The sequence below is a fragment of the Meleagris gallopavo genome, chromosome 3 (genome assembly GCF_000146605.3).
Source record: "Meleagris gallopavo isolate NT-WF06-2002-E0010 breed Aviagen turkey brand Nicholas breeding stock chromosome 3, Turkey_5.1, whole genome shotgun sequence".
Lineage (NCBI taxonomy): Eukaryota > Metazoa > Chordata > Aves > Galliformes > Phasianidae > Meleagris > Meleagris gallopavo.
This window is the reverse complement of record NC_015013.2, coordinates 27,550,584-27,577,229: the sequence shown is the minus strand read 5'-3', so window position 1 is coordinate 27,577,229 and position 26,646 is coordinate 27,550,584. Positions and strand designations below refer to the sequence as shown.

General features: G+C 37.8%; 1 protein-coding gene across 1 annotated transcript; it reads left to right on the top strand.

Moving 5' to 3' along the window:
- The first annotated feature begins 1,134 nt into the window (after positions 1-1,134).
- Positions 1,135-26,120, top strand: LOC100543611 (protein cordon-bleu-like). Its single transcript, XM_031552789.1, has 3 exons — positions 1,135-1,298; positions 4,163-4,333; positions 25,788-26,120. The coding sequence occupies exons 1-3, from the start codon at positions 1,250-1,252 to the stop codon at positions 26,093-26,095; spliced, it is 528 nt and encodes a 175-aa protein (XP_031408649.1). The 5' UTR covers positions 1,135-1,249; the 3' UTR covers positions 26,096-26,120.
- Positions 26,121-26,646: the final 526 nt, after the last annotated feature.

Here is a 26,646-nt window from a genome sequence, read left to right as displayed (position 1 = left end):
ACTCAACCTAGGAAAGGACACATACAAATGAATGCTTTTCCTGTGATCTCTGATAATACCTTTGAGCAGTGTGAAGCTAGAATTCATTTAATGAAATCACCCACAACAAACGCATTTTAAGAGTTCACTAGTCTTTTGGATTAAAGGAAGAGTTGTTATTACTTAGGCCTTTGTTACTATTAGAAAACTACCAGGCAGTTCTTTATATTAAATATCTTCAGGTAGGTAGATTATCAGGATGGACGGAGCAGTGAAGCAATATGAGGGAGCACTGAGGAATGCTGACAGCATGCTATGTGTGGGCAGTTTGCATTGCCCTCTGACTCAGCTGTGCCTGGTTCTGTCTATTGTTGCTGGTACTTTTCAAATATGAAAATTCAGCAGGTTTTCGCACACGTTTTCTGCTTCTTCTTTTTTTTTTAATTATTTTTCTGGTGAAAGGAAACAGAACTATGTTTCAGCAATCAACAGAAAATATTATGCAATGCAGTGAAACCTAAGACACTTCTAATAAAATTTTTTATAATATAAAAAGCACTGTAAACAGTAATGAAGTTTTGGCTGGCCAAGCAATATGTTGCAGTTTTTGTAAGCAGAGGTGTTAGAGATCTTTGGAACTTTGTCTAAGAAGTCCAGTAAATATAAATCGATTACAGTATCATCTCTAATCATATACAAACAGACTTCAAATTGTGATTCTCTTCTTACAAGTCCTGAAGCATCATTTTGAGAGGAAAATGAAAGAAATGAGAGAACATTTATTCCCTACATATACAGATTGCAGTATTTAACCATAATTTAAGATCTGAAGAAATCAATGAGCAAACAAGAGCATAGTATGAGTTAGGCCATTACATGTAGTCTGATACTATGCTTTGCTCTCCAGTCTCCTACCACAAATATCTAATGGAATAGACTGGTAGTTCTCTTGTGACATTTCTTTGCAGTTCTTGCCTGTACTTCTCTGAGTGCATTACTATGCCTCTTGTTTTCTGTCTTACCAATCTCTTGTTGTCGCTGTAAATACTTACTTTAAATATTTTGATAGTTCTGTGTGCTAAATAAATTAGGTGATATGGCAATCACTTTTTATGCTGTTGATAACTTTAAAAAAACCACCAATACATCCTTTACTTTGCATATTTTTCAATTTTACTAGATTTCACAAGGAGCATCTCTTAACGATCTACAGAAAAAGAAGAGGCGTGCACCTCTTCCACCAACTCAGTCTGCTCCACCTACTCCTGCCATGCCAAATAGGAGGGAAGAGATGGAAGACAAGAGGAAGAGCACAATGGGTAAGAGGCATTCTTTTCTCCTGTGTAATTCCATGCATGTGCTTTCAGCACTTAGTATTCAGAGTTTTCTTAATTCTGTTATGCTGTGAGTTGGGAAATTTTATAACCTGGGGGGAAAAAAATACATTTATTCTACAGAATGAAAGTCTGGAAATAAGTGTTTGTATATTGCCTCTTGTTTTAATGGCACCATTCAGAGGACTATGAAGTAGTAAAAGGTAGATAATCCTGTGGACGATATGAATGTTTGGTACAAGATAGATATTCCAAAGCATTTGTCCTGGGCCTTTTCCGTGCCTCCGAGGTCCTGGTGGTTTTGCTAGTAAAAGGAAAATGAGGAAATAGGCCAGGCAATTCTGAATCCATCCGAAGCCATGGAATTCTACTAGAACTTAAGTACAATCAAGCTTGTTCAGGTTTTCCTAAATGTTCCTAAAACTGAAAGACTTTTTTTTTCCTGTAGTCCTCCAAAAGTTTGATATCGACTCACCATGTTCAGTGAAGTTTTTATTTTGAATGTGTTCCTTGATGTTATTTTAAATTAATTTCTCCTTAGTCTATAGCTAGAAGAAAAGAACTGGTACTCTTAAAGGAATTCCATACGTAGCTGGAGACAGCAAAGGAACTCTGGTCTTCAGCTGTATGTGACACATTTACTGTCATACAAGAATACTGAAAAATGCTCTCCCAGACCTCTATTGTTATCTGACTGCAAGCTCATTCAGGTCGGTGGGAGCTTTGCCCAAGTGAGGACCCCAAGATTATGCTTTTAGCAAACAAAGTGATTTTATGATGGGTAAAGATATGAGATGATAACCCCACATATTGGAACTCGTTTTTCAGTACATTAAGAGAATCATTCTCTAAGTGCTGTAATGCACTCAGTGCACTTCAGTTCATGCCTTTGACCTCATGTTCCATAAAGTGCCTAAGACATAAAGATATGACATCCTGTCATACATAATTGCTTACATTACGAGTGCCTCACAGTTTAGAAAGAAACCTCTTGGCTTTGTTCCAACATTTATTTTCAGTAAATGCTTCACATTTAATGCCTCAGCATTTATGCAGCAGCAGGAGTCCATTATCTTATGACATGCTCAACTCCATTGACATCTCTTATTTAAGCCCCCCAAGGGGAATGTTATGTCTGTGCTATATAATACAAGAGTTTTCAGCAAATAGGCTTACTTTTAACTATTGCTGATGTCACAGCCTGACACTTCTCACATCTTGCCCTATTGCAAGTTGATGATTGATAACACTTAGTGCTTTAACTTTTTTTAAGTATTAAGTTTATTTTGTATCGGTGCTCAGTGTTGCAGCTGAAATAAAGCAGAGCAGAACCACTTCTAGTTGTTCAGTGCTGTGTACGTAAGTGCTTGCTGGCCAGACTGTTGATGAAGGGTTTAGTATCGTTTACTTTAGCGGAGCCTTATTAATTTACACCGACAAAGAGCTTATCCCACGGTAGCTCAGTCTTCAGTGCTTCTCATTTTCTGCTACTTTCTTGAATGAATACGTTCATTAACAAGAAGAAATGTTACAGCAAAGGAAGAATGGTAAAACAGTTTCGCTTTTTGGTCCTTGGAAGAAAACGATGAGAAAGCACAGATGGCTCTGAAAGCAGGAAAGAAAAGCTGTGAAAAAAGCAAGACAGTAGTGAGGGGGAAATGTGCTGTGAGAAATAGGCAGCCTCATGATGAAAAAGAAATTAAAGCTACCTGTGCATCTCCCAACTTAGCCTCATGAATCTGAGCAAAAGATCTTATTTAAAATATTCTCAAACAGGCAGATGGGGAGTACTTCAGTATTTAATATTGACACACTTGCTCTGATCCCAAAGCATTGTGCTGTTTTCTCATAGCAGTTAAAAAGAGTGCATATCGGCAGCATTTAATTGTGCTGTGAGTTTCTTCAAACTGGTGACTCCTAACTTGTAATCATAATGGCTTAATCTTTTTCCTCACTCTTGGTGCTACTCCCTTTCTCATCAGCACCAGAGCATGAGCATAAGAGTGCAGTAGTAGTGAGAATGGAGCAGGCAAGAGGTCCATCACCGGTATCCATTTTCATCAGTGAGCAATGTGCATATGCCTAGGGCAGGGCATGAGGACAGAGCAATCAGACAGTTGTGTTTCCTCAGCTTGCTTTCAGCATCTGAGCACATTTTGAATTGCAGTTGTTCTAGGCCTATGCACTACAAACTGGCAGCAGCTTTTCAGCACTGCAGCATAGTGCAATGATGCATATCTATCCAGTTATTGCATGTAGTATTGAAATAGGCTCCCAGTCAAAGTTATGAGTGTTTCCTATGGTAGCTCAATAGTTTTTTTAAGAATGACTTAATCAGCTGCTTCCCCACGTTGACAAAATGATACAAAAACTACCTAGAAAAAGAAGAACCTATCAAGATACCTACTTAAAAATACTGATTTGAGGCATTTTCCTTTTTTCTCTTACAGAGTGAGGAAAATAGTCACACAAAGTATCCTAGAAGTGAACAAATTCATTCACTTTGATACTTAGGAATAATATAACTTTCTCATGTTTCATTTCCTTATATTTCCTTAGATTTTTTTTTTCCCATTTATTTTTCACCTTTCCTTATATTTGGCAAAACACCGATAAAGATATCAACTGTTAGTTGTGATGTATACGTATATTTTGTGCCTGGTTCTACTCTCATTGATGTAGGAGACCAGGCTTTTCCTTCTCCATTAATTACCTGGGGTTAAATAAGAGCAGAATTATATCCAGAGGGACTTTGGATATGGGTAAAGGAAAATCAACGCATGTTATAAAACAGTAAACAGCAATTATTGTCTTGATGCTGAAGTAACTAGTCAATTGATCCCCTGTAGGTGATGGACGGCAGGTGCCACAAAAGCCTCCTAGGGGCCCCACTCGTGACCCACCCCAGTTAGTGATCCCCCCACCCCCACCTTACCCTCCTCCTGAAAGAGACAATATGGATCCAGCAGTCTCTTACAGAGAAGCAGATGTTACAGCACCAACAAAACTGGTACCTAAACGTATGTTTCAAAATATATGTATTTGCATTTCATCTCTGATGATTACTCTCAGGGGTAGTTTTTCCAGACTTTCCTCTCTGTACATATGTGTCTGCTTTTTCCCTTTTTCTAGCCTGTTGTCTTTTGAAATGTCCAATGCAGTGTAACTAATTAATGCAAAGTAAATTAAGCACTTGTTTGCAGGCAGGTTTGCTAGAGATCCCTGGCCATTAACAACATTTTAAAACAACGACCAAAACACGTGCATTTGCCCAACTGGAAGCAAAAATTCACTGCCTTGTATTAATTCTCCATCTTTGATTTTCTGTACTAACACTTTTTCTCTCTGCAGAGACAAATTCCTTTGGGAGTCAGTGGGTCTGTGAGTCTAGGTTGAAAACTGCAGGGTGTCTCCCTTCAGGAAAATTAAACCATTTACACAATCTGTATGTTGTTAAAGGCCTTCCTGTCCTAACATCTTCCTTGATACCTCTGTCCTAACATCTTCCTTGATACCTCTGGATACTCTTTTGTTTGCTCTTCCCCTCAAGGCATAACTGTTATCAGACAAAAATAATAAAATAGTTTCCACAACCTAGGGTATTTGTGAAAAGCATGTTTTCATTTTTTTTTCGTGCTTATCCATTGACTGTCTTTAATTCTCTGTACACAATCCAAGTCTTTGATCATGTAGCATATTCCCTGTGGGTTTGACCTGCACGCCCGTGGAGATCCTGTAAAGGCACTAAAGCTCTGCAGATTATGGCATCACATGGACACTTCTTTGAAGGTTAGGAGTCTGTCTCCAAGCCATGGGGTAGAGAAATCCCTCCATTAGCTGCTAATTTGACAAGGATTTTTTTCCAGGGTGTTTTCTTACTAAAATTATTCTACAGGTAGCAGTTACTCTGACACTTTAATGTTGGTGGTTTTGCTGTTCAGAACCAACTGATCTATGGCGTTGTGTTGCTTTTGTAACTGTGCCAAGGAAATAATGATTGCTGAGTTTTATTGTGGGGAGAGAAAAAAACTGAGGCAATCCATACTAAGAGAAAACCTGACCCTTATTGAGGATTAACCCAAATTCATTTATTTACCAACATATGCACAGAAATCATATCATCCCTAAAATCCTTCTTTGCTAGATACCATCAGCTTGCCTACAGTATTCTCTTTATTAAAAATCTGTTGTGACTTTCTTTACGTTAATATTTCTACTTCATTTGAGTTTCTACCACTCCAATATTTTGCAATGCTTTCCTGATCTCCGTTGCTGATCAAATACACTTTAATCAATGCAGCGCTGATATTATCAGCTTGATCATTTGCTCTTAAACAAACACAATATCCTAGCCAAAATGATTTGATTAAGCTTGTACATGGAAACATAATGTGAGATTTTATTATCCTTGGTTTATTGAGAGCAAAGCAGTAGTGTTTAGTGAATATTTATTTTAGACATGAAGCATCAGTGTTGGAGAGGGGCAAGTTTAGCTTTATAATTATAGTGTACTCTACCTAGATAGAGTTATGCATATAGATTTACAGGAGAGAAACGTGTATAGATGTACATATGAGAATAAGCAGCACACATGACATATGCTAATTACATTGCCTAATTCAATTCCAGAAGGTGCTTAGATACTGTAGTGACTGAGTGGTAAAGAACGGAGTTTTGCAATGATGGTTTTTATTGCCTGAGAATGCCTCAAGCACTGCAAATAGGACTTTGGCGGTAGATTCAAAGAAGAACAAAGTTTTCAATCTTCCTGACTCTAACCTCAGTAAATGTGTTTTCTCATAGAACAAGGTGGGAAGGAGGATAAGCTACTGATGCCAGATATTGATGAAAGGCATATTTGTTCTGAAAAGACTCTCAAAACAGCTTTCTTTGATGATGATTGTGGTCTCTTTTTGCTGAGTGGGTGACTGTCAGCAGCAATTTGACAAGATGTGATTCCCATTCAGAAATTATAATTATGTGATCGTGTGGAGTTTAAATTCTTGTTCCTTATGATCTGCCATAGTTTGTGAGGCACTGTGCCCCACCCATCGTTCCTTCCCAGCAGACACACAGTTGTCCCGTTGTGCTCTGAGAAATCCACGTTAAGGAATTTTCATTTCATAGAGGATGTTGGTAATCGCTCTTCATGGAGTTTTCCAAACTTAGGTAGAGCATAAGTCATTCATGAATAGGGCTTTTGCTAAGATATTTGGGGTTTCTGGCTCTAGTGGTAAGAGTCTTTCCCACAAACAAGAGTGCAATTGTTCCAACTGGATTTTGTTTTTTAATCTTTTTATTCTCATTTCATAGGCTTTCCTGTTAATTTTGTTCTTGTTGACCCTTAGCTGCATGTTGTATGCATGTTTAAAATGATATATTTATGGGATCCTGTCTTCTTCCTTATCTTACTAATCAGATTTTTCATGGCTTGTGACTGTACAATTAATTAACTGTGCTTTGGTAGTACAGAAATGGAGATTGTCACCTCTTTTGCATGGCTTTGGTTATGTCTTATTGTCTGAAAAGTCTCAATAAACTGGGTAATACCAGGTGCATTTCAAGAATCTGAGTAGAAAGGAGCCTTGTCCCTGTATCTATTTATGTTTTCATTATGTCAGTGATATATTAATGGGTACTATAAGCCACTTGACAAAAGCTGTGACTATTTCACAATTTGGTCATGTTCCTTCAGTCACCTTGGATATATATGCAGTCTTTCACAGTCAGTAGGGATAGTCTCTTAAAGGTTGGACTTTGTTAAAGCAAAAACGGGTACAGAAAGTCAGAGAGAGAAAACCACATGTGGTTCCAAATTAATTGAGAACTGGAGATTGCTGAGTAGGTAATTTTGTTGGCTTATCGTAATGCAGTGATGCAGGAGTCTTTCAAGTGGCCCAGTCTTTTCTTTCTTACAGATGATCTGCAAAACAGGAAAATCGGTAAGGATGATGTAGGGGCTTATACCATCATCACGCCTCATACTTGTCCAGCCTGATCTGAGGAAAAAGAATGAATTTGAATTTTCAATACCTTGCACTTTCTAGAGAATTTAAGTTCAGGCCAAGTTAAGCAAAGTTTGTAGACACATTGCATATCAGTAGGTGTCACACTGTTGGGACTGAGTTAGCTTATACCTGAACCCAGGGAACCAGTCTCAGAGCATCTGTGGAATTCAGAATTTGAGTGTATGGGCACTCCGTTGGGCTTCTGGTTCTTGAAGGTTACTGAGCATGCTAGCCATTCTGTTGTGTTTCCTACACAGTATTCATTATTTTATTGTTTTACTCTTTTTTTCCTCCAACAGTTTATTGTTGTGCATCATTCCCTTCATACAACAAGCGCGTCTGACAGACCCTCTTCCTATGACCTTCATACCTCTGAACATCCTGTTGCCTCTGCTACCCCGATTCTTCTGTTGCCTTTCTTCCTTCCCTGCTGGAAAAGAACCTTTGTTTTTTCTGACTGAGATTTTGGCTTCCTTTCTTTTTGAACTTTCACATTCTCTTCTAATTACTATCGATTATTTTTGGCAGAGGTTCATTTCATACTCATTTGTGAGATGTATGCTCCAGAACTGAATGCTGTGTTACATAAATCTATATATCAGCCTCAGAAGCATTATCTGTACATTTGTCTGTTCTTTTTTGAAGGATTCTCTTTACTTTGAGTCATAGTTTAATTTGATTTGGTGTTTCAAAGAGCGTGTGGTATGGGGAAAGGGTGTCTTTCAATACTATCTAAAGATTTCATGAAAACTTCCTAAAAACATTTTTTCTTTTTTCTATTAGCCTAGTTACAGCATTTTACATTCTCAAATACATCTTATGTTTCCTCCATTGCATATGTTTTGTTCCTTTAAAACAAAAGTAGAACTGGGCATGGCCTAGTTGAAGTACAAGTTGAAGTACAGGATTCTTTCTGTATCTTGGCTATCATTCAAGGTGCGAAGAAAAAACGAAATAGAAAGATCTATCTGATTAAAAGAAGCCTAAATAATACTAAGAATCAGTACCAAATATACTGATTCATAGGCTTTACTTGTGCTTTCATCCTGGTGCTTAGTATGATTAATTTTATCTTGATGTTGGAGTCATCCTATGGCAATCAAGGTGTGTGTTCTATTTCTGTAACAAACGATGCAAACACTCTTCGCTCAAGATAAATCTCGTTCCACGACTCTCTTTTTTACAGTTGTAATAGGAATATTCAGTGAGTTACAATTAAAATGTCAGCTATAGGATTGTACTTACCGAAATTTATTTGCACTGAAGAAATTTCTTCGTGTGAGTAGCCCATAAGGCATGTATTTTTAATCATTTTCAATTATAAACATACGTTTTATGAGTTGCAGTGGTGCTCACACCCAGAACTGTTCTGACCTCACATGTGCCATGATTTAAGACACTTATGTTACTTAAATTAGTGAGTTGCAATACAGAAGTCTAATTTAAATGATGAAAAATTATTGTTTTACCCTCAAGCAAACAATCATGTTCATCTTGAATCCTTTCCAGGTAGGCAAAATGGAGAGTAACAAAACAAAGCATTCCTACAGATAATGTGAAACATGACTAGAAAGGGTTTTGATGTCTTTTAATACAAATATGACATGTAGTTAATAAGTTTTAAGTGATGCCTCAGAATATATATTTAATACCCTAAGGTATTCTAAAAAAAGTGGAGTGGAATTGATCTGTCTATGCTGCCAAGTACTTTGTTATAGTTTCTGAAGACAAGACAATAGTTTAATTGTACGTCTTCTCAAAAAAAAAAAAAAAGATATACACAATCTGAAAATTAAGAACTTAATTTACCTTTTCTTATTACTATATTTACATCCCATTTGTAACTCTGCAGAGTTGCATGCCCCATGGAGTTAAGACTAGAATAAGAACAGAATAATAAAGTGGTAAAACAAAGGGGTTTGTATTGAGTACAGTGTAAAAGTACAGTATACTATAAAAGCAATTCTTAGCATTTACACCAGTTCAGCTTACTGGAAGGTCAACTTTTTAACTAAGTCACAGTTTTGATGAAAAGGTTTACTTGCCATGAAAGAATACAACTATGATCCTCACCACCTATCTGGCACGTTTGCTGTAAAAAGCTGTTTCCAGATGGTCTGCTTGAACTTGAAAGTTCTATGGGTGAAAACTCAGAAATTCATTGCTCATCCTTAGTTTATTTCATTTTTGTATTAAAATCCCAAATTTGCCTCTTTTCTTTTGCCTTGTTTTTTCCCCCGTGTTTGTGGAAATTTACATTTTCCATGAAATTCTGTGTAAAATTGTGATGACCAGTTTTAATTGCTAGCTCTGTCTTCCTGAATTAAAAAAAACAAAAAAACAACAAAAAAAACAAAAATATAAGTTCTTCCTTGTTCTAGCTCATATTCTTTGTTTCTTCAAGTTTTAGAAATGCCAGGTACGTATATGTAGTATTAAATGGTAAAAAAGAAAAAAGAAAAGCTGTATGTTTACAAGAAATCATCTTAGTTACAAGCAGTTGTGCTCATGCTCCAACATTAGCATGTTTAAAACCTCCCATTATTATATACAGTGTGGGAATGAACTTCCAATGGCACTCATTATATCCAAATCTATTCAATGGAAGCGCATAGATAAGCTATTTCATGACTGTTAATTCATTAATAATGTGTGTATGAGGGGGTAGAGCGTTCAAGCAAAGTGAGACCATGGGAACATGAACTTGATGGAAGTTTGGTTTGCAAGCACCAGCTCGGCACTGAGGTGCGCTCAGGGAATCCCTCCTTGCTTTGTGCCTTACCCAGGGTTTCTGAAGCCACCTCAGTTCTGCTCCTGGAAATGAATGTTTGTTATTTTCAGTGACTGGAAGAAGTGACAGTTTAGTTCAGTTTGATGGAGTCTTAAGTTAGCAGAGATATAAATGTGCATTGGCATAGTTTTATGCCTTTCATTTTTATCTACAGAGACAAGAGAAATGTAATGAGAATGACATGAAGAAGATGATAATAAATTGACTGCTGTGATAGACCTCTCCATCAAAATGGTCTTACCAGAGTTAGTAAGAAATTTAAGTTATTCACCACTTTTCTGCACTACCAAGCAGCATTGCTGAAAGATTGTACTTCAGGGTGAAATGCTTCTCTATCTGGGGTGAGAGAAAGAAAGAAAAACAAAAACCCCTAACAACTGGGAAGTGTTTGAGTATGGTGAGTAAATGCAGTGTTAGCATATGGATCAAAATAACTTGCAGTTTTATGACTCTGGCGGCTGACATTTAGTCCCTTTAGGAAATAAGGACAGATGTATAATTTATGATTAATACCATTCTGATGCACGATAAATGTCCTCATCCCCTACAAAATCCTGTGAATTATTAACAGATTAAGCTTCGTGGTGGACAGATTTTACTGACCAGACATTTAAAACTTTTTTATTTTATGTTGACCACCAGAGGGAGCCAGCGTTGTCAAATATCTGCAATAAGCTGCAAGTGAGGATAATGCTAAAGGTGAATGTTAAACTATAAGTATCATCACATTTATGCAAATAATTTCAGCCTTTAAGAAACTCATAAACAGAGTTCTTCTGTTCATCAACCAAAAATAAAAGTAGTTTTTCTACTATTTTTAATCAATTTAATCACAAATTTGAAACCAAATCATATTTGCATATGCTATTGTGATGGCATTTTCCAGACATGACCTCAAAATTTAACTCTAGGTGTGTTTGCAGAGGGTGTTGGCATGTTTTGTTACTTATTACAGTGCAGATATTGCCAGTGTATTTATTGTAGCCTGTGTCCGAGGTGTGGAATCAGTGCGTGTAGTTGATGTATGTGCTGAAGAGCAAGTACGTAGGAGTTGGCCACATTGAGTGTAGATCTTAAAGGATGTGTTCTACTAGGAATGTTTATCAGCATGAGTTGTAGCATTTCAAAGGTGTGTGTAGATGGTTTTAGTGTCCATCCTCTTCCACAGTCAAGTGACTTTGTTACCAGTCATTCAGTCATCTTCAAACCGAAGATTCGGAGACAGTCCACCCTTAATATTTTTGTAAATGCACCCTTAAATATTTTTGTACATGAAATTCTGTCTTTTTTATGACTTTGAGGATTGAAATGTATGCTGTCTTTTGTGCTGAGCAACTGGATTTTTTTTCTTTTCCAGCAACAGAGCTGCAGAATACTAACCTTTGAATTAATTCCATTTTTATCTGTAGAAAATACGCTCTATCTGTCCATAACTGAAACTTATTCTGAGTGAGGTGGGGAGAGAATATTTTAAATATATCTGTGAAAGGAGAAATTATGTCTCTTTTTGTTCAGTTTTTATGGAGGGTTATTTGTAGCTGGCTGTGGGGTCTAGAGCACTAAGGGGAGAGTCTTAAGTACTAAGTGGGGTCTAAGTGCTGGGGAGAGCGATAGGTAGGTAGATCATGTGGTCAAAATGATGTGATAGATTGCAAAGGCTTGTGATGCATTTATTTATTAAACGTGGTCATGCAATCCATCATATGCCCATCATCTGTCCCTGTATTCTGCATATTTAAAGTCCACACTGTGAGTGTGATTCTTATATGCTCATTCTTTGCATTTAAGCCCTCCTTTCAGTTCCTTTGCAGTAAAAAGTGCCTCAGTGTGAGAGTTGTGCTCAGCGTGTGTATATAAAACAGCAGTTCTGTCTCCCTAACTTGGCTTCTCATCACTACCATGACTCTCAATATATATTTAGTTCACGCAGTAGGCACCATTTAACTTTCCATACTAAAATACATGTTATTTTAGAAGACAGAATGTAACTTATTCCATCCCTCCAAAATTACAGCCATGTTGTTTTCTAATGTCATTACAAAACTATGAACTCCCCACTCAGGGACAGTGAGACAAACTTGCTGTCACTGTTTACACGCTTCTTCACATATCTCATGCACAGTATGCAGATAAGCTTCTCTGGCCATACAGGCACTATACAGATGTCCACTGCTGAAATATGTAAGAAGTTGACAGAACAAAAAGTGACACAGTTAATTTCTTGCTCATGCAGAAGAGCTTACACATGATGATCTTAACTGGGTTTTGCCGAGGTAGAGAAGGGTAAGGGTGGTCTTGTATTTTTCTGTGCACAAATAAGCTGCTTGGTGACGTTTATTGCGTGTTCTTCAGTAGTGGTTTATCTACAGGTGGTGAACGGCTGTTAAAAGGATCTAGCCCAGTAGCAAGAACTGTGTCAGAACCAGATGATATACTGCTTATGCATAGCTGTTAAGTCCTTTATATCCTTTGAATGTGCCTCGAACGTCAGGGATTTATTTTTCTGTTCAGTTCCAATAAGCAAATTCTAAATTGTGGTCACTAAATCTCTTTCATTTTTCTCATGACTGGAGAAAGCACTGAAGAAGGAGATGCAGTCCTCTGTAAAGGTAACAGCATAAAGCGTGTATGTTGCATTCCCTTACGTGTTCACTCAGCTTGCTGTCATAGTACTGGAAATAATACCAGAGACTTTGCAGACTTCGAGCAGAAGTTGACCCTGGTATAATTCCTTTGAATATAACAAAATATTTTCTGGTTACAGTAAGCAAGGGGCTGGACACCAGTGAATCAAATTGCCTTTCTAATTTCATTTCCTCATATGAGGAAATAGCTCTTTGCTTATTTACCTACTTCATAATGTGTGGAGTAAAACTTAGCTTCCCATTTCCCACTCTGACTAAATATAAAAACGTTTCTCTTCTTCTAACTCCCTTGAAGCCCAGTTCTGCCATACAAGTGGTCTGTGGATAAACTTTGTTTATGCTAAGTGAAACCAAATTCCCTGTTTTCCTCTTCCTTAGTCAGAATAAGAGATTAACTTTGTGAGGCTCACCTTTAATAACTGGGTAGCCTCTTAAATGTACTCTGTGGGACTTATAGAAACTGTCACACCCATACCAGTGGAGAAACTTTCATTTACTCACTAGCAAGCTGGACTAAACATCTGTGTCCAGCCAAGTACGTGCACATGGTGTGACTGTGTGCGTCTCCGAGCTTCAGTTCCTAGTATAGATTGGAAGTTAGGCTTCAATTACACGTAATGGGCCAAATCAAACAGGGAGGTTGGTATTTGAAATGGCGTGGAAATTTGTGGTACAAGATCCTACTGATTCAAGTGCAGTCATGACACAGAGATACAGAAAGCAAACGGCTGAAAATCTTTTGTTTTCTGTACCAGGTAGATGATAATACTCATACCAAACTACTCGTCCAACCTCAAAGATACTCATACTCAGCTTTTCCTATTACCACTTCTAAACCAGTGAGCACTCACTAAGATGACTGCCTGCTTTCTTCTAAGAAATTGAGAATTCTGTCCATGCACATTCACTTCTGGGTTTTAGGGCCTGAGGGAGCAAAAGGCTGAGAGCGGAGACAGAGCCTCTTTTGTCAGCTCCTTTTGTGGATTCCATAATTGGTTCCTGGCATGGATAAAAGAATTACTTTCCAACCTACTGTACCATAAGCGAAGGTGGGGTGTATTGGAGGACAAAGACCTAAACCAAAAGAAGACAGAGGAAAGAATGAGAAAGGAACACTGTAGCTGGCAAATATTTTTTATAAGACTATTGTGGTTAAAAGATGAAAGTAAAACTGCTAAAAATATATGGAACCTGTCATAAGCAGTGGTAGGGGAATATTTAATATTTTTCATTCAAGCTTATTATGAAGGTTATTATTGATACCTAATTTTAAAAAGGTTTGCTCAATTTTTGCTTGATACACTTGATAAGGTGTTGAAAAAAAATTTTTTTTTACTTTGTAAAAAACTGAAAATTAATGAAAATTTTTTCTCAGCCAAGTGAGAGAAAAATGAAGCCAACTATATTCATAAACTGTTCCTATATGTGAAAGTCTTTGACAAGAATTCAAGAATTCTTATAATTCTTAATCTGCAAGAATTATAAAGAATTATGTAAGAAATGTATGTAAATTTTAAAAAGCTAAAGTACTGGGAAAGTTTTAGAATTCACAGTAAGAATTTTCTGCAGTTGACTGTTGATTGTAACAAAAGGAGCAGTGTGGAAGCTAAATGGACTTTTCGGCTTGACTCTGTATGGAGGCAGCTTAATAGTGGCCAGCTGAGTGCTCTAGAAGGGCCAGCCCATATCGCTTCCCGTTACTACTGAGAGCTGAAATGTACATTTGGGAACTATGGCAAGAACACATTTATATCTTAGTTTTATCTGACACTCTTTTTGGGTACTGACAGTTCAGTCAGTGATCAGGAATGACATGATCCTCCTTTACCTGGTAAAACTTACCCTGCTTTCCTCCCAGAGAAAGGAATTATTATTATTATTTTTTTCCCCAAAAGGAATATTATTTTGGTTAAACACAACACATATGGATATTTTCATGATCAGTCATGATTTAAAAATATATGGGTTTTTTACTTCTAAAACCCCTTTCTACTTGCTTTCAGAAACAGCTGTGCTGATTAACTGACCAGTCTGTTAAAGAAACTTTGAGGTTTAAGTGTCTGAGTTTTCCAAATGAAAACATTTGGTCAAAGGAAGAAAAAAAACATGCATATACTGTAATTTGCTTGTTTGCTCCACTCCCCTGTGGACATGCCCAGCTTCCTTTGTACCTGGCAGCTTTCCTGTTCTGTATTCATCAAGCTAATCGATGTGATTCAGATACTCCTCAAATGAAATCATTTGTCTTCAGTGTACTCCTACAAGGGACACAGATTGTACTAAAAAGGCCTTTCTACACTCTCAGGGTACACAAAATACATGTCACTATTCATATTACAAGGTTTTGGCAGTGCACTGGTTGAATTTTTTTACTCAAAAAAATCCTTGCACAAGGCAACTCCTTGCATTTTTTCCATGGAATTAAATAAGTGCCTGTGAGAAAATTAGCAGACCGAAAGCACAGAAGTCTTTACTCTTCACATCATGGCATGTAAGTTTAATAACAAGCCGCCAACTCAATTCTGCACTGGTCTGATAGGGGCCACTCTAAGGTGAGAGGGTCATGATGAGCTATCAGGAGAGTGAAGATAAGGTTAGAGCATTACAGTATAAACTGTCCTGTACAAACTGGTACAGTAACCTGTCACACCTGTGTAAAATTTTCCAAGCACAATCCTTGCTTAGGTTTTTTGGGGATTAAAACCAAAATCTTTAAAAGAGATACTTATGAAGGGAACAGATAGAAGGAGAAGGAAATCTCATCACCTTGCTTTTAAAAGACAACTTGAATTTGTGAAGATTTGTGAGTGTTTCCTTTTCTTGTTCTTTTGTTTTCTACTTTTCCTCCTCCAGACCCCACCAAGTAATTCCTTAAGCAGATCCTGTGAACTTCTGTTTTAATTACTCAGTTCTCTAGACATTTAAAAAAGATCAACTCTGGAGTTTTGTTGTAGTTTGTAGCCTTCGTCTCTCCATCATGAGATGAATAAATAGATGTTCTTTCTTTAATAATTTACAAAGGTTCTTCCACTTCTTGATGAAACTTACGGAATTGAATTTTAGCACTGTTATTCTTCCCGACTAATTCAGAAAAAAAAATGGCCAATTTTATGGTTTAAAAGTTAGAGAATTTCATAGACAAACTTGTAAACTTACATCAGTGTGATGTTCTCAAGTTTATTTTTGTGAGAACTGAGGCTAAAAATTAAAAACAGCAAATTCAGAATTTTGCGTAGCAAAAACGAGCTTTTATGCTGTTCATATTCAGAATTAAGCCCATTAACTTAGGTGAAAAATTTCCCAAACTAGCATGTCTGTTCTGAGGATATGCTCATACTGAACCATCATATTCTAGAAATGGCCCTGCTCCAGGAAGGCACTTAAGCATGCTTAATCGGGTACCCCATTATACAGCATGCACGTTATTATTGAACGAACTGTGTAAATGAAAGTCTTAAAATGCTTCACATGAATAAAAATGCAGATAGATTTTCCCTGTGGGGATTCTTCCCATGGAGGAGATACCTGCAGCTTTGCATTTTAATCAGTAAGTGGTCCGATCCAGCTCCCACTGAAGTCAGTGGCAAAACCCGCCTGATTAAATGGAAGCAGGACCCGATGCTAACAGTAAAATATGAAAGGGGAAAATTTATTCCAAGTCAGTGCTGAGATAAAGACCCATTTCCGAAGAAGAGCTTTTCTTCCATGAGGGTACTGGTCACAGGAGTGCCAGAAAAGGTATTGCTATTAATATTTTGCTATACACAAACCATTACAAAGCATAATATCGCTTACAACGCTTGGCTGTTTGCATTTCTTGTTGTTGGTATTCTAAGTTAGTAGGGAAGGAGAGCCTGAGAGCAAAGCACAGTTGATGAGATAGCTTGCTTCAGAAGAGGACTGTGAAGGAATAAGCCAAATTCAGCTGTGACTTAGGTATTCTCATCTCTGCTGAAGTCTGAAATGACCTGATCTAGTCCATGTGCTGTCAAAGGGTGTATGACATGCAGACATGACTCTGCATGACAGCAAAGCTGTTGTGTGAGCACCATGTTCTCCACCTGTCCCATATTCCCTCCTAACTAAGCTCCTGATGAGAAAGTTCTCACCATTGTGCATGTCTGAAAAGGATAACATCGTGGCTAGAGCCTGAATAGGAGTTTATGGTACTCAGCAATTGATTCCTGCCCCATGCAGTGATTTCTTGGCTATTCTATGTTATTGGAAAAAACAGCTATCCTTTGGTGTCCTTCCTACAAGTAGTGGCCTCTGTGGGCCTTTACGCAGCTTGTCAGTGGCTTTTTGCTGACTGCACAGTCCCAAGCAGCATGTTTTGTGACAAGCGTCCTGGTCTTGCTGCCCTTGGTTTGCACACTGCCCAGCAGGAGGTGTCATCTGCAGGACAGCCAAGAAGTGTCCATTGAGAATAGTACAATGCTGATCTGAGGGGTCTTATGCAAGATCTTCGGGGAGAGACTTCATACACTCTGGTCTTTGATTTTGTTAGCTACAAAAGAAATTGAATGTGAATGGATAGTAAAATACGAAATACCTTAATTCAGAAAAGAAGCGTGCTTTTCTAGGATAAAATACTCCTCCAAATATAATTGACAAAGTAAATCATCAACCAAACTGTATGGAAGGGTCTGTTGGAGTTTGAACTTCAGAGAGGAAGCAGGTGTTCTATCGATGATGGTCAAAGAGGGAAAGAGTCTAGTAATGTACAACAAAGGAGGTAAGAGTGAGCTTTGTGTCATTATAGTACAGACATGTATGAAAAGATTTTCATATCTAAATTTGGATCTAGCTACTGCAGAGGTATTTATATTATTGATGGTTATGCTGAAGTGTGTTTTGACCAGTTAAATGGAGTTCTATTGTGCTGTCCTAATTGTAAGTTAGACAAGTGGTTTGTGCATGAAACATTTCATTTTCTCAGGGATCTGTCTGACTTCAGACAATGCTATCAGTACTGTTCTGATCTAAGATAGAAGGTGATGTAAGGAAACGTGAGTGATGCACTGAAGAGGGCACCAAAGGGAAATATCATGGTTCTGAATGGACTGAGGTGCTGTGAGGATGAATGAAAACTCAGCAAAAACTCAACAAGATGGTGAAATCCCATTTAGTTAACCTCCACTCCAGTCCAAAGTTCACTCTTAGCTGTTGCTATTAAATGAAACAAGTTTTTTTTTTTGCCATTACTGCATAATAAATCTGTATTGTTAGGATGGCACCACACGTATTTTCTTCTCACTCACGCAGGATTTTTCAATAGAAGCACTTACATGCACAAGACAAGTATACTTTGTCCCGGAATTAGAACGGAGCTATTCAAAGTTTTTTACTTGCATGCGTATAGTTCCTGATGGCCTCAGTAACGGAGAGTCAATTACAGATAAACCTTATTCTTTTCCACAGTTCTCAACTTCTAAATCACTTTCAATCAGAAATAAATGCACAGTTGTGAGTGGAATGGTATCTCTGTAATACAGAATGAGTTCCTAAATCCCATAAGTGTGTGCGTATGCATGTTTGGTTTAGGGGTTATTTTTTGTCTTTTCCTTACTGAGCTTACTAGCAGCTAGTCTCTGGGGAAGGAGAATACAGTTACAGTGCAAAAGTGTTTTATGGTTCTTTTCCCTGGATTGTGCTGGAAATAGATTTTATGAAATTGTTAACTGTAAAGACAAATAGCAAAGAAAGGAATGAATTGACAAGAAGAGAACGGACAGGGAAAATGATGGAGAAGTTTAAAAAGAAATGTTGAGCAAATGGCCTTTTGTTCTGTGGTCCTAAAAATCACCTAATTAAACATTGTTTTATTGCATAGGTGCACTAATCATTTCTGGTTTTAATCATTATACTGCATACGCTTTTCAGACAATTTTACAATCTGTACTCAAAGGTGGCTCATGAAAATCACCTTCACAGTCCATTTGTTTAGATTCTGCAGCATACTTGAGTTGAAGCCAACCACCACTGTAAAGGATGCAGATTGCCAAAATCTATCACTTACAACTAATAATTGCTAGCAAAATGTGGAGAGTGGTTTATTTCTCCATCAGGCTTATTATATCAGACAGTTTCTGTTGTTAGATCTAGATTTTCCTTTCCCACAAAGGCCTCTAAAGAGCCCCAATGTTGATCACAACGTGTTTCTGGTATTACACATAGTGATTTATACAGTACAAGTCTGAAGTTATCTATTGTATACTCTTAAATATATGTCTGTGTTATCCTGCTTCTTTAATCTATGCTGTCTGTTTGTTCATAGTCTTTTGAGCTGCACAGGTGAGGCACATTGCCTCGCTCCTTGCACGTAAGTGAAGAAACAAGGAGAGCCAGGGAAGCATCCTGTATGTAGTTCTGGCTTACTCTTATAAAAGTGCAACCATCATGCTTCATGGTGTGTAATAGGAAGCAGAAAACTCACACTATTAACTCATTTTTCTCCAAGCATGGTGTTAGTTTTCTTAAGTTAATCAAAAGAAAAACCTATCTACTTGCACACTTGGTCTTGTTTGCTTTAAAGAACAAGAAACAATTTTGCTCTTCATGTTGCGTTTGCACAGGAATGGAATCTGTTATGTCTGATCTTGTAGAAGAAGGTTGAGCAGTTGGTGGCTATGGTGTGGAGTCATCAGAGCCTTCAGATAAGGTCTTTTTAAAATGAAGGAACTAGTGAAAAATGAGTTTGAAAAGAGTGCCAGAAGGGGAAGGATAACAATCATTACAACAACAGTAGGAGCATTTTAGCTTTACAGAGGTCAGAGAGATTTCTGCAGTCATTGAAGAAAGGATTGTGGGGAAAAAAATAGAGATAATAAAGCCCTATTATTAATTTCCTATTTAAAAATCTGTTGCATTATTTTGAACATTTTTTTCTCTGTTTTCTTGTGTGGCAGATGGCAAAACTGGAGGTCTGAAATGCGAAGAGGTAGCAGCCATTTACTTGAGTTGGTAGTTTCTGGTTGCAGATTTTTTGCAGTAACAAGAACCACATTTAAAGAACCTGTTGGCAAAGAAAACATGTATGGGACATAAGGCTAGAAAGGAGACTGAAAATACCTCATTGTATGAGAACTGCGAGTCACATGCGTGACTGCATGAGTCAGCAACGTGCCCTCATGGGATGAAGCACTAACCACATACTGAATTGCACTAGCAAGAACACGGCCAGCAGATCAAGGGAAATGATTACTCCCTTCTACTTGGCTGCCTTGAAGCCACATGTGTGCTCATTGTCCAAATGTGGGCTCAGTTTTGCATTCTCTCAGACAAGATACTGACAAACCAGAGCAAAGGCAGCAGCCTGGTAGAAAGTCTCTGAAATGGCTGGAGTACGTGTACATGGAGATTCTGAGGTGCACAGGGCTTTTTGATCCTGCTAAAGGGAAGGATAATGAGGATTTGAATGCTGTAGTGCAGGAAGAGGCAAGTAGAGCCAGATTCTTCTCAGAGGTTCACTGCAAAAGGCAACAATAGCAAGTTGGAGTGAGGAAAAGAAATTAATTTGGCATAAGGAAGAGTTCATCATGGGGAGAAGCCATAATGTTGCCCAGGGAATGATTTTTGATTTTCCAGAGTGTCTATGGTGTCTCTGTGCTTAGAGATTTTAGGAACTCAGCTGCTCAAGGTCATGAACAGCCTCGTCTAAGCTGCATGTTAGCCTTGCTCTGAGGAGAATGTTCAGCTAGGTGACCTCCAGAGGTACTTCTCAAATGAAATTTTTCTGGATTTCTATTAGCTGAATGAACTGAGACAGTACTAAGTTGCCCTAAATCCTCATTTTGGAGGACTGAAGTTGCAAAGCATCCTCACTATCACATTCCTTGGGCACATCTTCAGCCACTGCAGGGCAGTTACGGGAATTGAAAAGAATGCATCAGAGCTCAGTCTGTTTTCCCAACTTCCCTAATTCTATTGTTAATGAATAACAGTGCTCATTATTTAAATAATTAGTATTTAAATTTAAAAAGTGAAAGTAGGCATGCAGGCTCAAGTATACTAAGAAACATGTTGAATCTAAATTGCCATAAATTCAGAGAAGATAGCCCATTCTGTCTTGTTCTTTAACTGAACCTATACTTCACATACAAGTTTTTGATAGATGAGCAAAATGAGTAAAATATAACCCGTACCCATTGTACTTGTGTGAAAGTTCTTACACTGCTCCTGCTTTACTTATTTTTATAATCTCTGTTAATCGCTGCCATAATTCCCCATCTTTTTCCACCAGGCTTCTTCCAAGTACATGAGAATTGCACACTTTTCTTGAACGCTGATCTTTACTTTGTACTGCCAGTGCAAAGAATTAGAGCAACTTTTTCTCTTGCTAGAAGTTTTAAGTACTGTCAGTAAAATAATTATGTTGCAATTTGGGCATCATTATAAGAATTATTATTCTTTAACATGATGAAGTTTGTAATATTTTTAACAATTTTAGTGTAATAGGCTATTTGAACTACAGCAGAGTAATTTCAATCCATGAAAAGAAAGTTTTTTTCTCAGTGGAACAAGTGGTGAAAGAAATTGGAAAATAATTGCCAACCTCTTAGGGAACAAGAACTCGGAGGAATTATAGGAACTCTGCATCACTAAAATCAGTACAAAGTTCCAGTTCTTCAGATCAGCTGCTATCTCTTGAAAAATGCCTTTGGTTGTAGTCTGTCTTTGAACATGACAGTAAACAACCAGCAGTGTCATAAAAACAGGAGGGAGGTCGCAGCTCTTAGCGAACAGTTGCACTTTGGCAAGAGAAGACATATGCCTTGTACACACTGGACTCTGAGGGAGGGATGGTTTGGTCTTCAGTGTTGTGGACTTGGGTTCTGATTTCATACATCTGGGTGAGACATGCATCTTTTGAACACTTCAGTCTGATCTCAGTCCTGTTTGAAGTCGATATCAGTAATCAAAGTGAGGATTTCACCCATGATTGTCATTTTGTATTGAATTTAGTCTTCATTTTTGAAAGTGTGTATTGGCATTTAAACCAGATGTTTATCTATCTCTCCGTCACTGGCATTCTGTATGAGTAATACGTACATATATGCAATATCAAGCTGCACAAGTGCAGATATGGCTCTTCTGAACTCAGAGCTCAGTGTTCTCCTAATTACTTACAGCCTATTGAGATTAAAGCAACGAAATCTCTTTTGTGTTAAACAAGAAGCTTGCATTCTTTACTGATGAGCTACTCTCCCCTTTGCTTCCTGATGATCAGGGGCAACATTCCTGCTAACAGCTTCCCCAAGAAAGCCGTTGTCAGTTGTGGTTGACCTAATTGTGCAGCGACAGGCCTGGTGCTTGGGAGCAGGGCAGAGCTGTGGTGGGGCTCTCCTCTGGGCCTGTTGTCCTGAGTAGGTACAGGGGAATGCAAGGCATGGAGGAACGCTGACTGAAACTGTGGATGAGATACCACACAAAAATTTTAGTAGAGTTGGAGACTTCAAACCACTTGAAGTCAGGAGTTGAACTCCATGATCCCTGTGGGACCTTTCCAGCTCAGGGTATCCATAGTTCTAAGTGGATTATGTCTAAGTGAAAGAAGAGCTTGGCACTGTTACTGCTTCAGAAATGCAGTCTTCTGAGGTATAGCATTGTTTCAGTAGTACCCTATCTGTGGCAGTTGCTATTTGTATGCCAGCTCATGGAGTAAATGCTGTTTTCTGTATCTCAACCCAGATGTTTTGTGTCTGTGTAAGATCTTGAAAATCAAAGGCCAAACTGAAATGGTCTTAGCATTATGACAGAGTAGAGAGCATCAGATAGTAAATTTTTCCTTCTTTTGGCCACAGACTTACCTCAGTTGGCTGCCACTACTGTGGTCATACAGTGCTCACTGTGTGGTGTTTTTTGTGCATGCACACTCTGTCTGAGGAGAAAATATACAAAAATTGTAGGACAGGATTGCATCTGCTACTGCTCATTACCTGGTTATCTGTGTAAGACTAGAAAGCTGTAAAAGCTTTTTTCTGATTCCCAGAGTCAAGACCACTCAATACATTGAGGTGGACTTTTTGCATTGTGTGTTTTCTGAGGAAACTGCTGTGTCCTCATGTGACCTGGACATCCTAGTTTGCACTGATGAAGATGTGTTCAAGTGTGTGAAAGGAAGAACAGGTTCTTACTTCAACCATCCAAGGATAGCTCCAATTCACAACAGCTGAAACATAACGTAGAACTTCAGCTGTCAATATTCACGTGTGCCTAGGTGTTAAGATAAGCAACAGTGATAATCAAAATGTTTTACCTCATCCAGCAACTCTGTTGACATGTGTTAATGTTGGAATTAAAGGATCTTCTCTGTGAAGATAAAAGATGAGGGAAAAAAGATGAGGGAACTGCTTCAACAAAACTGATAGACTTGAAGTGAGAGAGTCATTTTGGTTTTTCATGGGAATTTAATCCCTGAATGAAAAGGCGTCTTTCTGTATTCCCGTTGCTCAGATAGATGTTGCTAAACAAGAGGTTCTTACACTGAACAGGATGATTCAGATGCCAAGACTCAAGCATAACTGATAGGGATCTGTTCACATGTGCAGACATTGATGATAAGAGAATCAGTTTTCATTCTAACAGTATGTGTGAAGAAGGGGCTAGGGTGTGGGGGTCCTGCGGCAGGGCACCTTGCTGGATAAAACATTGAGAGAAAAGGATTTCTCTACTGCAGTATGATAGTGAAGCTGTGTGATCAAAGATCTATAATCTGAAACAGAAAGATGCCAGAAATAGTTGCAGGCAGGCAAAAAGAAGAGCAGGAAATGAGAGAAACAGCTCAAGAGGAAAAGCCTGCCACCCTGGTATCAGGAACTGGAAGCAGGTACTTTGTCATAAACTGCAGGATGAAGATCATTTATGGCATCCTGGTGACAAATGTTGTAGCCAGTGTTATGTTGAGGTCTCTTTGCATCAAAATATACTGCATTGTGCATTGCTCCAAAACTTTACGTGTGCTTCTACTCTCTACTTTCCACTTGTGATTTCTTTGCTGTGTCGTACTGTACTTTGTTCTGTTTTTAACCTATTGTAGCTATTACTAATGCTTTGGTGGTACACTGTCGCTGGGGATTTTTGTTTTTACTTAAAAGCCAAGCAGGCCATATACTCTTACCTATTCGTTCAGTGTATATTTTTGTGGGTGTTTATTGCCGGGTGTTTAATGTCAAGTTATTCTTATTTCTCCTTGATACTGGTGTTCTCCTAATTGTAGTTCTGTCATGAGCATAATATAATCCATCAGTGTCACATAATTCATTCCTATAATTGATATTTTTACATGGAACAATCTCTTGGATTAAATCTGGAACCTGGAGTTAATGTTACAGAAAATAAGGTCAAAGAAATGGAGTAACGTTACTTCCAAAGTCACAATAGAGTCTTTGGATCATCTCCCATCATTAATATTGATGCTTGACAGCACTTACAACTTTAATCATGATTTGTAACCCTATGAATTTTATTGCTTCTGCTGTCAGAAATCAATTTCAGTACTTAATGGTGTCTTGTAACCTCAGTCAAGGAGAATGTTGCTTTGATTTTTATTTTAGTTTTACTCGAAGCTTCACTAAGTTACACCCTTCGAAGATTATGTTTGTAATACTTTTTTTTAAGAAAGTTGCTGTCAGTTCCCTGACTTAAAGAGAATAGTTCTGTGTATACAGTGTAATACAGAATTATTTCTATGATTTTCATTAACATGTAGCTTCACGTATGCTTCAAAAATTTGTAGATTATGACTTCAGAAATAGTTTAATCTTAATCACACTTGTAGACGTGGGAGTCTTCGTGTAATAGACATCTACCACGAGTCTGCAAGATCAGAACATAACCAGTTTTTTAACCTTCCTTTTGCTTATGGATGTTGAAGAAGAAAATGGGGTACACTTTTAATTAGCAATTAAATATTCAGATTAGTCTTCATTGATTCATTATGATCACAAGTAGTGTGTTTGAATTTGCTTCTGTCTTCAGTCGCTCTCTGGAATTATTGACACTATTAGCCATTCCCCTTTAATAGCGTGATTGCAGAGTGGAGTGCAAAGTTGTACATTACCTAAGGAAAATAACAAAATTATATTTCTTACCAAAAAAAAACACCAACAAAACAAAGTGTTTAAATGATGTGGTGCAAAAACACACACACAAAAAAACACCAGCAACAGCAGCCAGCAAGTATTTCATAGGAAACAAACTAGATCAGAACATGAAAAACCACACAGTATCTAATCATCTCTCATCACTTGAAACTCTTAATACAATTAAGCATGCAAAGAGCATATCCCTGATTTCCTTTACAAATGACTGAAAGCTGGGAAAGATTCTGCTCTGAGTTGTGCCTGCTTTTTTCTAATGCTAGATTTTTTATGCTTTGCTAAGAGATGATTGTTACTCTCCCACTTAACACATAGGAAATTGAAAGATGGTAAAATAAAGTGACTCATGCTGTAGGCCATGTGTAGATCTATTATACCAATTCAGTGTCTTACCTGGGAAATGCTGCTTATTTTTATCTATGTGTAGTATTATGGGAGATAATTTGGCAAAATTTAAAAGGAGTAATTAGACGATGTCATCACAAGCAATAACAGGAATCATTTCTTGCATCCCATCATTTAAACTTTGGTTTATTCGTCTCCAGAAACATTCAGCAAATGTGGATGAATGTCAGTTGGAATTCATGTACACCTTCATATGCACTTCCATGTTAGGTGCCATTGTGTCAGATTGTCCCTCACTGTCCTTCTGCTACCATCTGTCACACAGCAAAAAAATGTAATGGAATATTGGTGAGAAGGTTTAACCTCTGCTGCCATACCAACATCTACCTCTGACATCATGAGACAACGTAATAAAATAGGAGGCTTTATTTTCAGAGCAGCCTTTGTACACAAATATTGAGCTCTGGTCTATTGTACTGTTTCTAAAGGATTTCATGTATTCATTTTCTATTTACAAAGAAGTAGATCTCTGTATTTATTTCCTAACTACTTTCAACTAACTTTACTTACTGTATTTCATTTAGAGATCCTGCTGCCTGCACATGATAATTTTTATGTAGTGGATGATACAGTTACGGAGCTATCAGAAGTAGAAGAAACAGCATCAGAAAGCAGCTGCTTTGCATCTGAGGACACTACTGAAGACTCAGGTGTAGTGAGCTCCCCTTCTGACATTGTGTCACTGGATTCACAAAATGACAGTATGAAGTTGAGAGACATCAGGCTGGTGAATGGCTATGTGGACTCAGACATGCTCTATGGTACAGAGACTTGCTCTGTAAAGAACACGTACTGCGATAATGTGGGATATGCCAGTACTCCACACAGGTAAGAATTCATTTGAAGCCAACTCTTGGAAAATATTTTATATGTCCTTCTTGCACGGAGGCATTTAGGAAAGCCAATTGCTGCTTCTACTTTCTTCTGCTCTTTCATAAACCAGTACCAAAGCCAGGTGACTCCTCCCATTGAATAAAAACTCTGCCAAATCCCCTCCAGTGACATACTTGTAGCAACAGGCAAAGGTCACTTTTCTGTTTGAACTTGTAGTTAAGTTTCTTGCTAAAGAGTGCTGCCCTCCAGAGTTAATTTCTCCAAAAAGTTTGAAGTAACTTTGTTACAATTTGGCTTCTGTTGTGGTTCTGATGGTATATGAAGTACTTGAAGTGATATTTTATATTGATCTAGAAAAATAACTTACAGGTCTTAAATGGAAAAATTCATAAAATGGGAAAATTCAGGCCATTTAAAGTCAAGTAGAAAAGGATATGTTCCGTGAAATCTGGGGGTTTATTTGTGGGTGTGTGCATGTACATGCATATGTATGTTCACTTACTGCTAGCTTCCACTGGTGTTGTACCTTGGTGTTTTTTTACACTTTTT

Coding starts and splice junctions, on each gene's coding strand:
- LOC100543611 (XM_031552789.1), top strand. CDS start 1,250: ATGCCAAATAGGAGGGAAGAGATGGAAGACAAGAGGAAGAGCACAATG. Junction 1,299..4,162: donor CAAGAGGAAGAGCACAATGG/GTAAGAGGCATT, acceptor GATCCCCTGTAG/GTGATGGACGGCAGGTGCCA. Junction 4,334..25,787: donor AACAAAACTGGTACCTAAAC/GTATGTTTCAAA, acceptor TATTTCATTTAG/AGATCCTGCTGCCTGCACAT.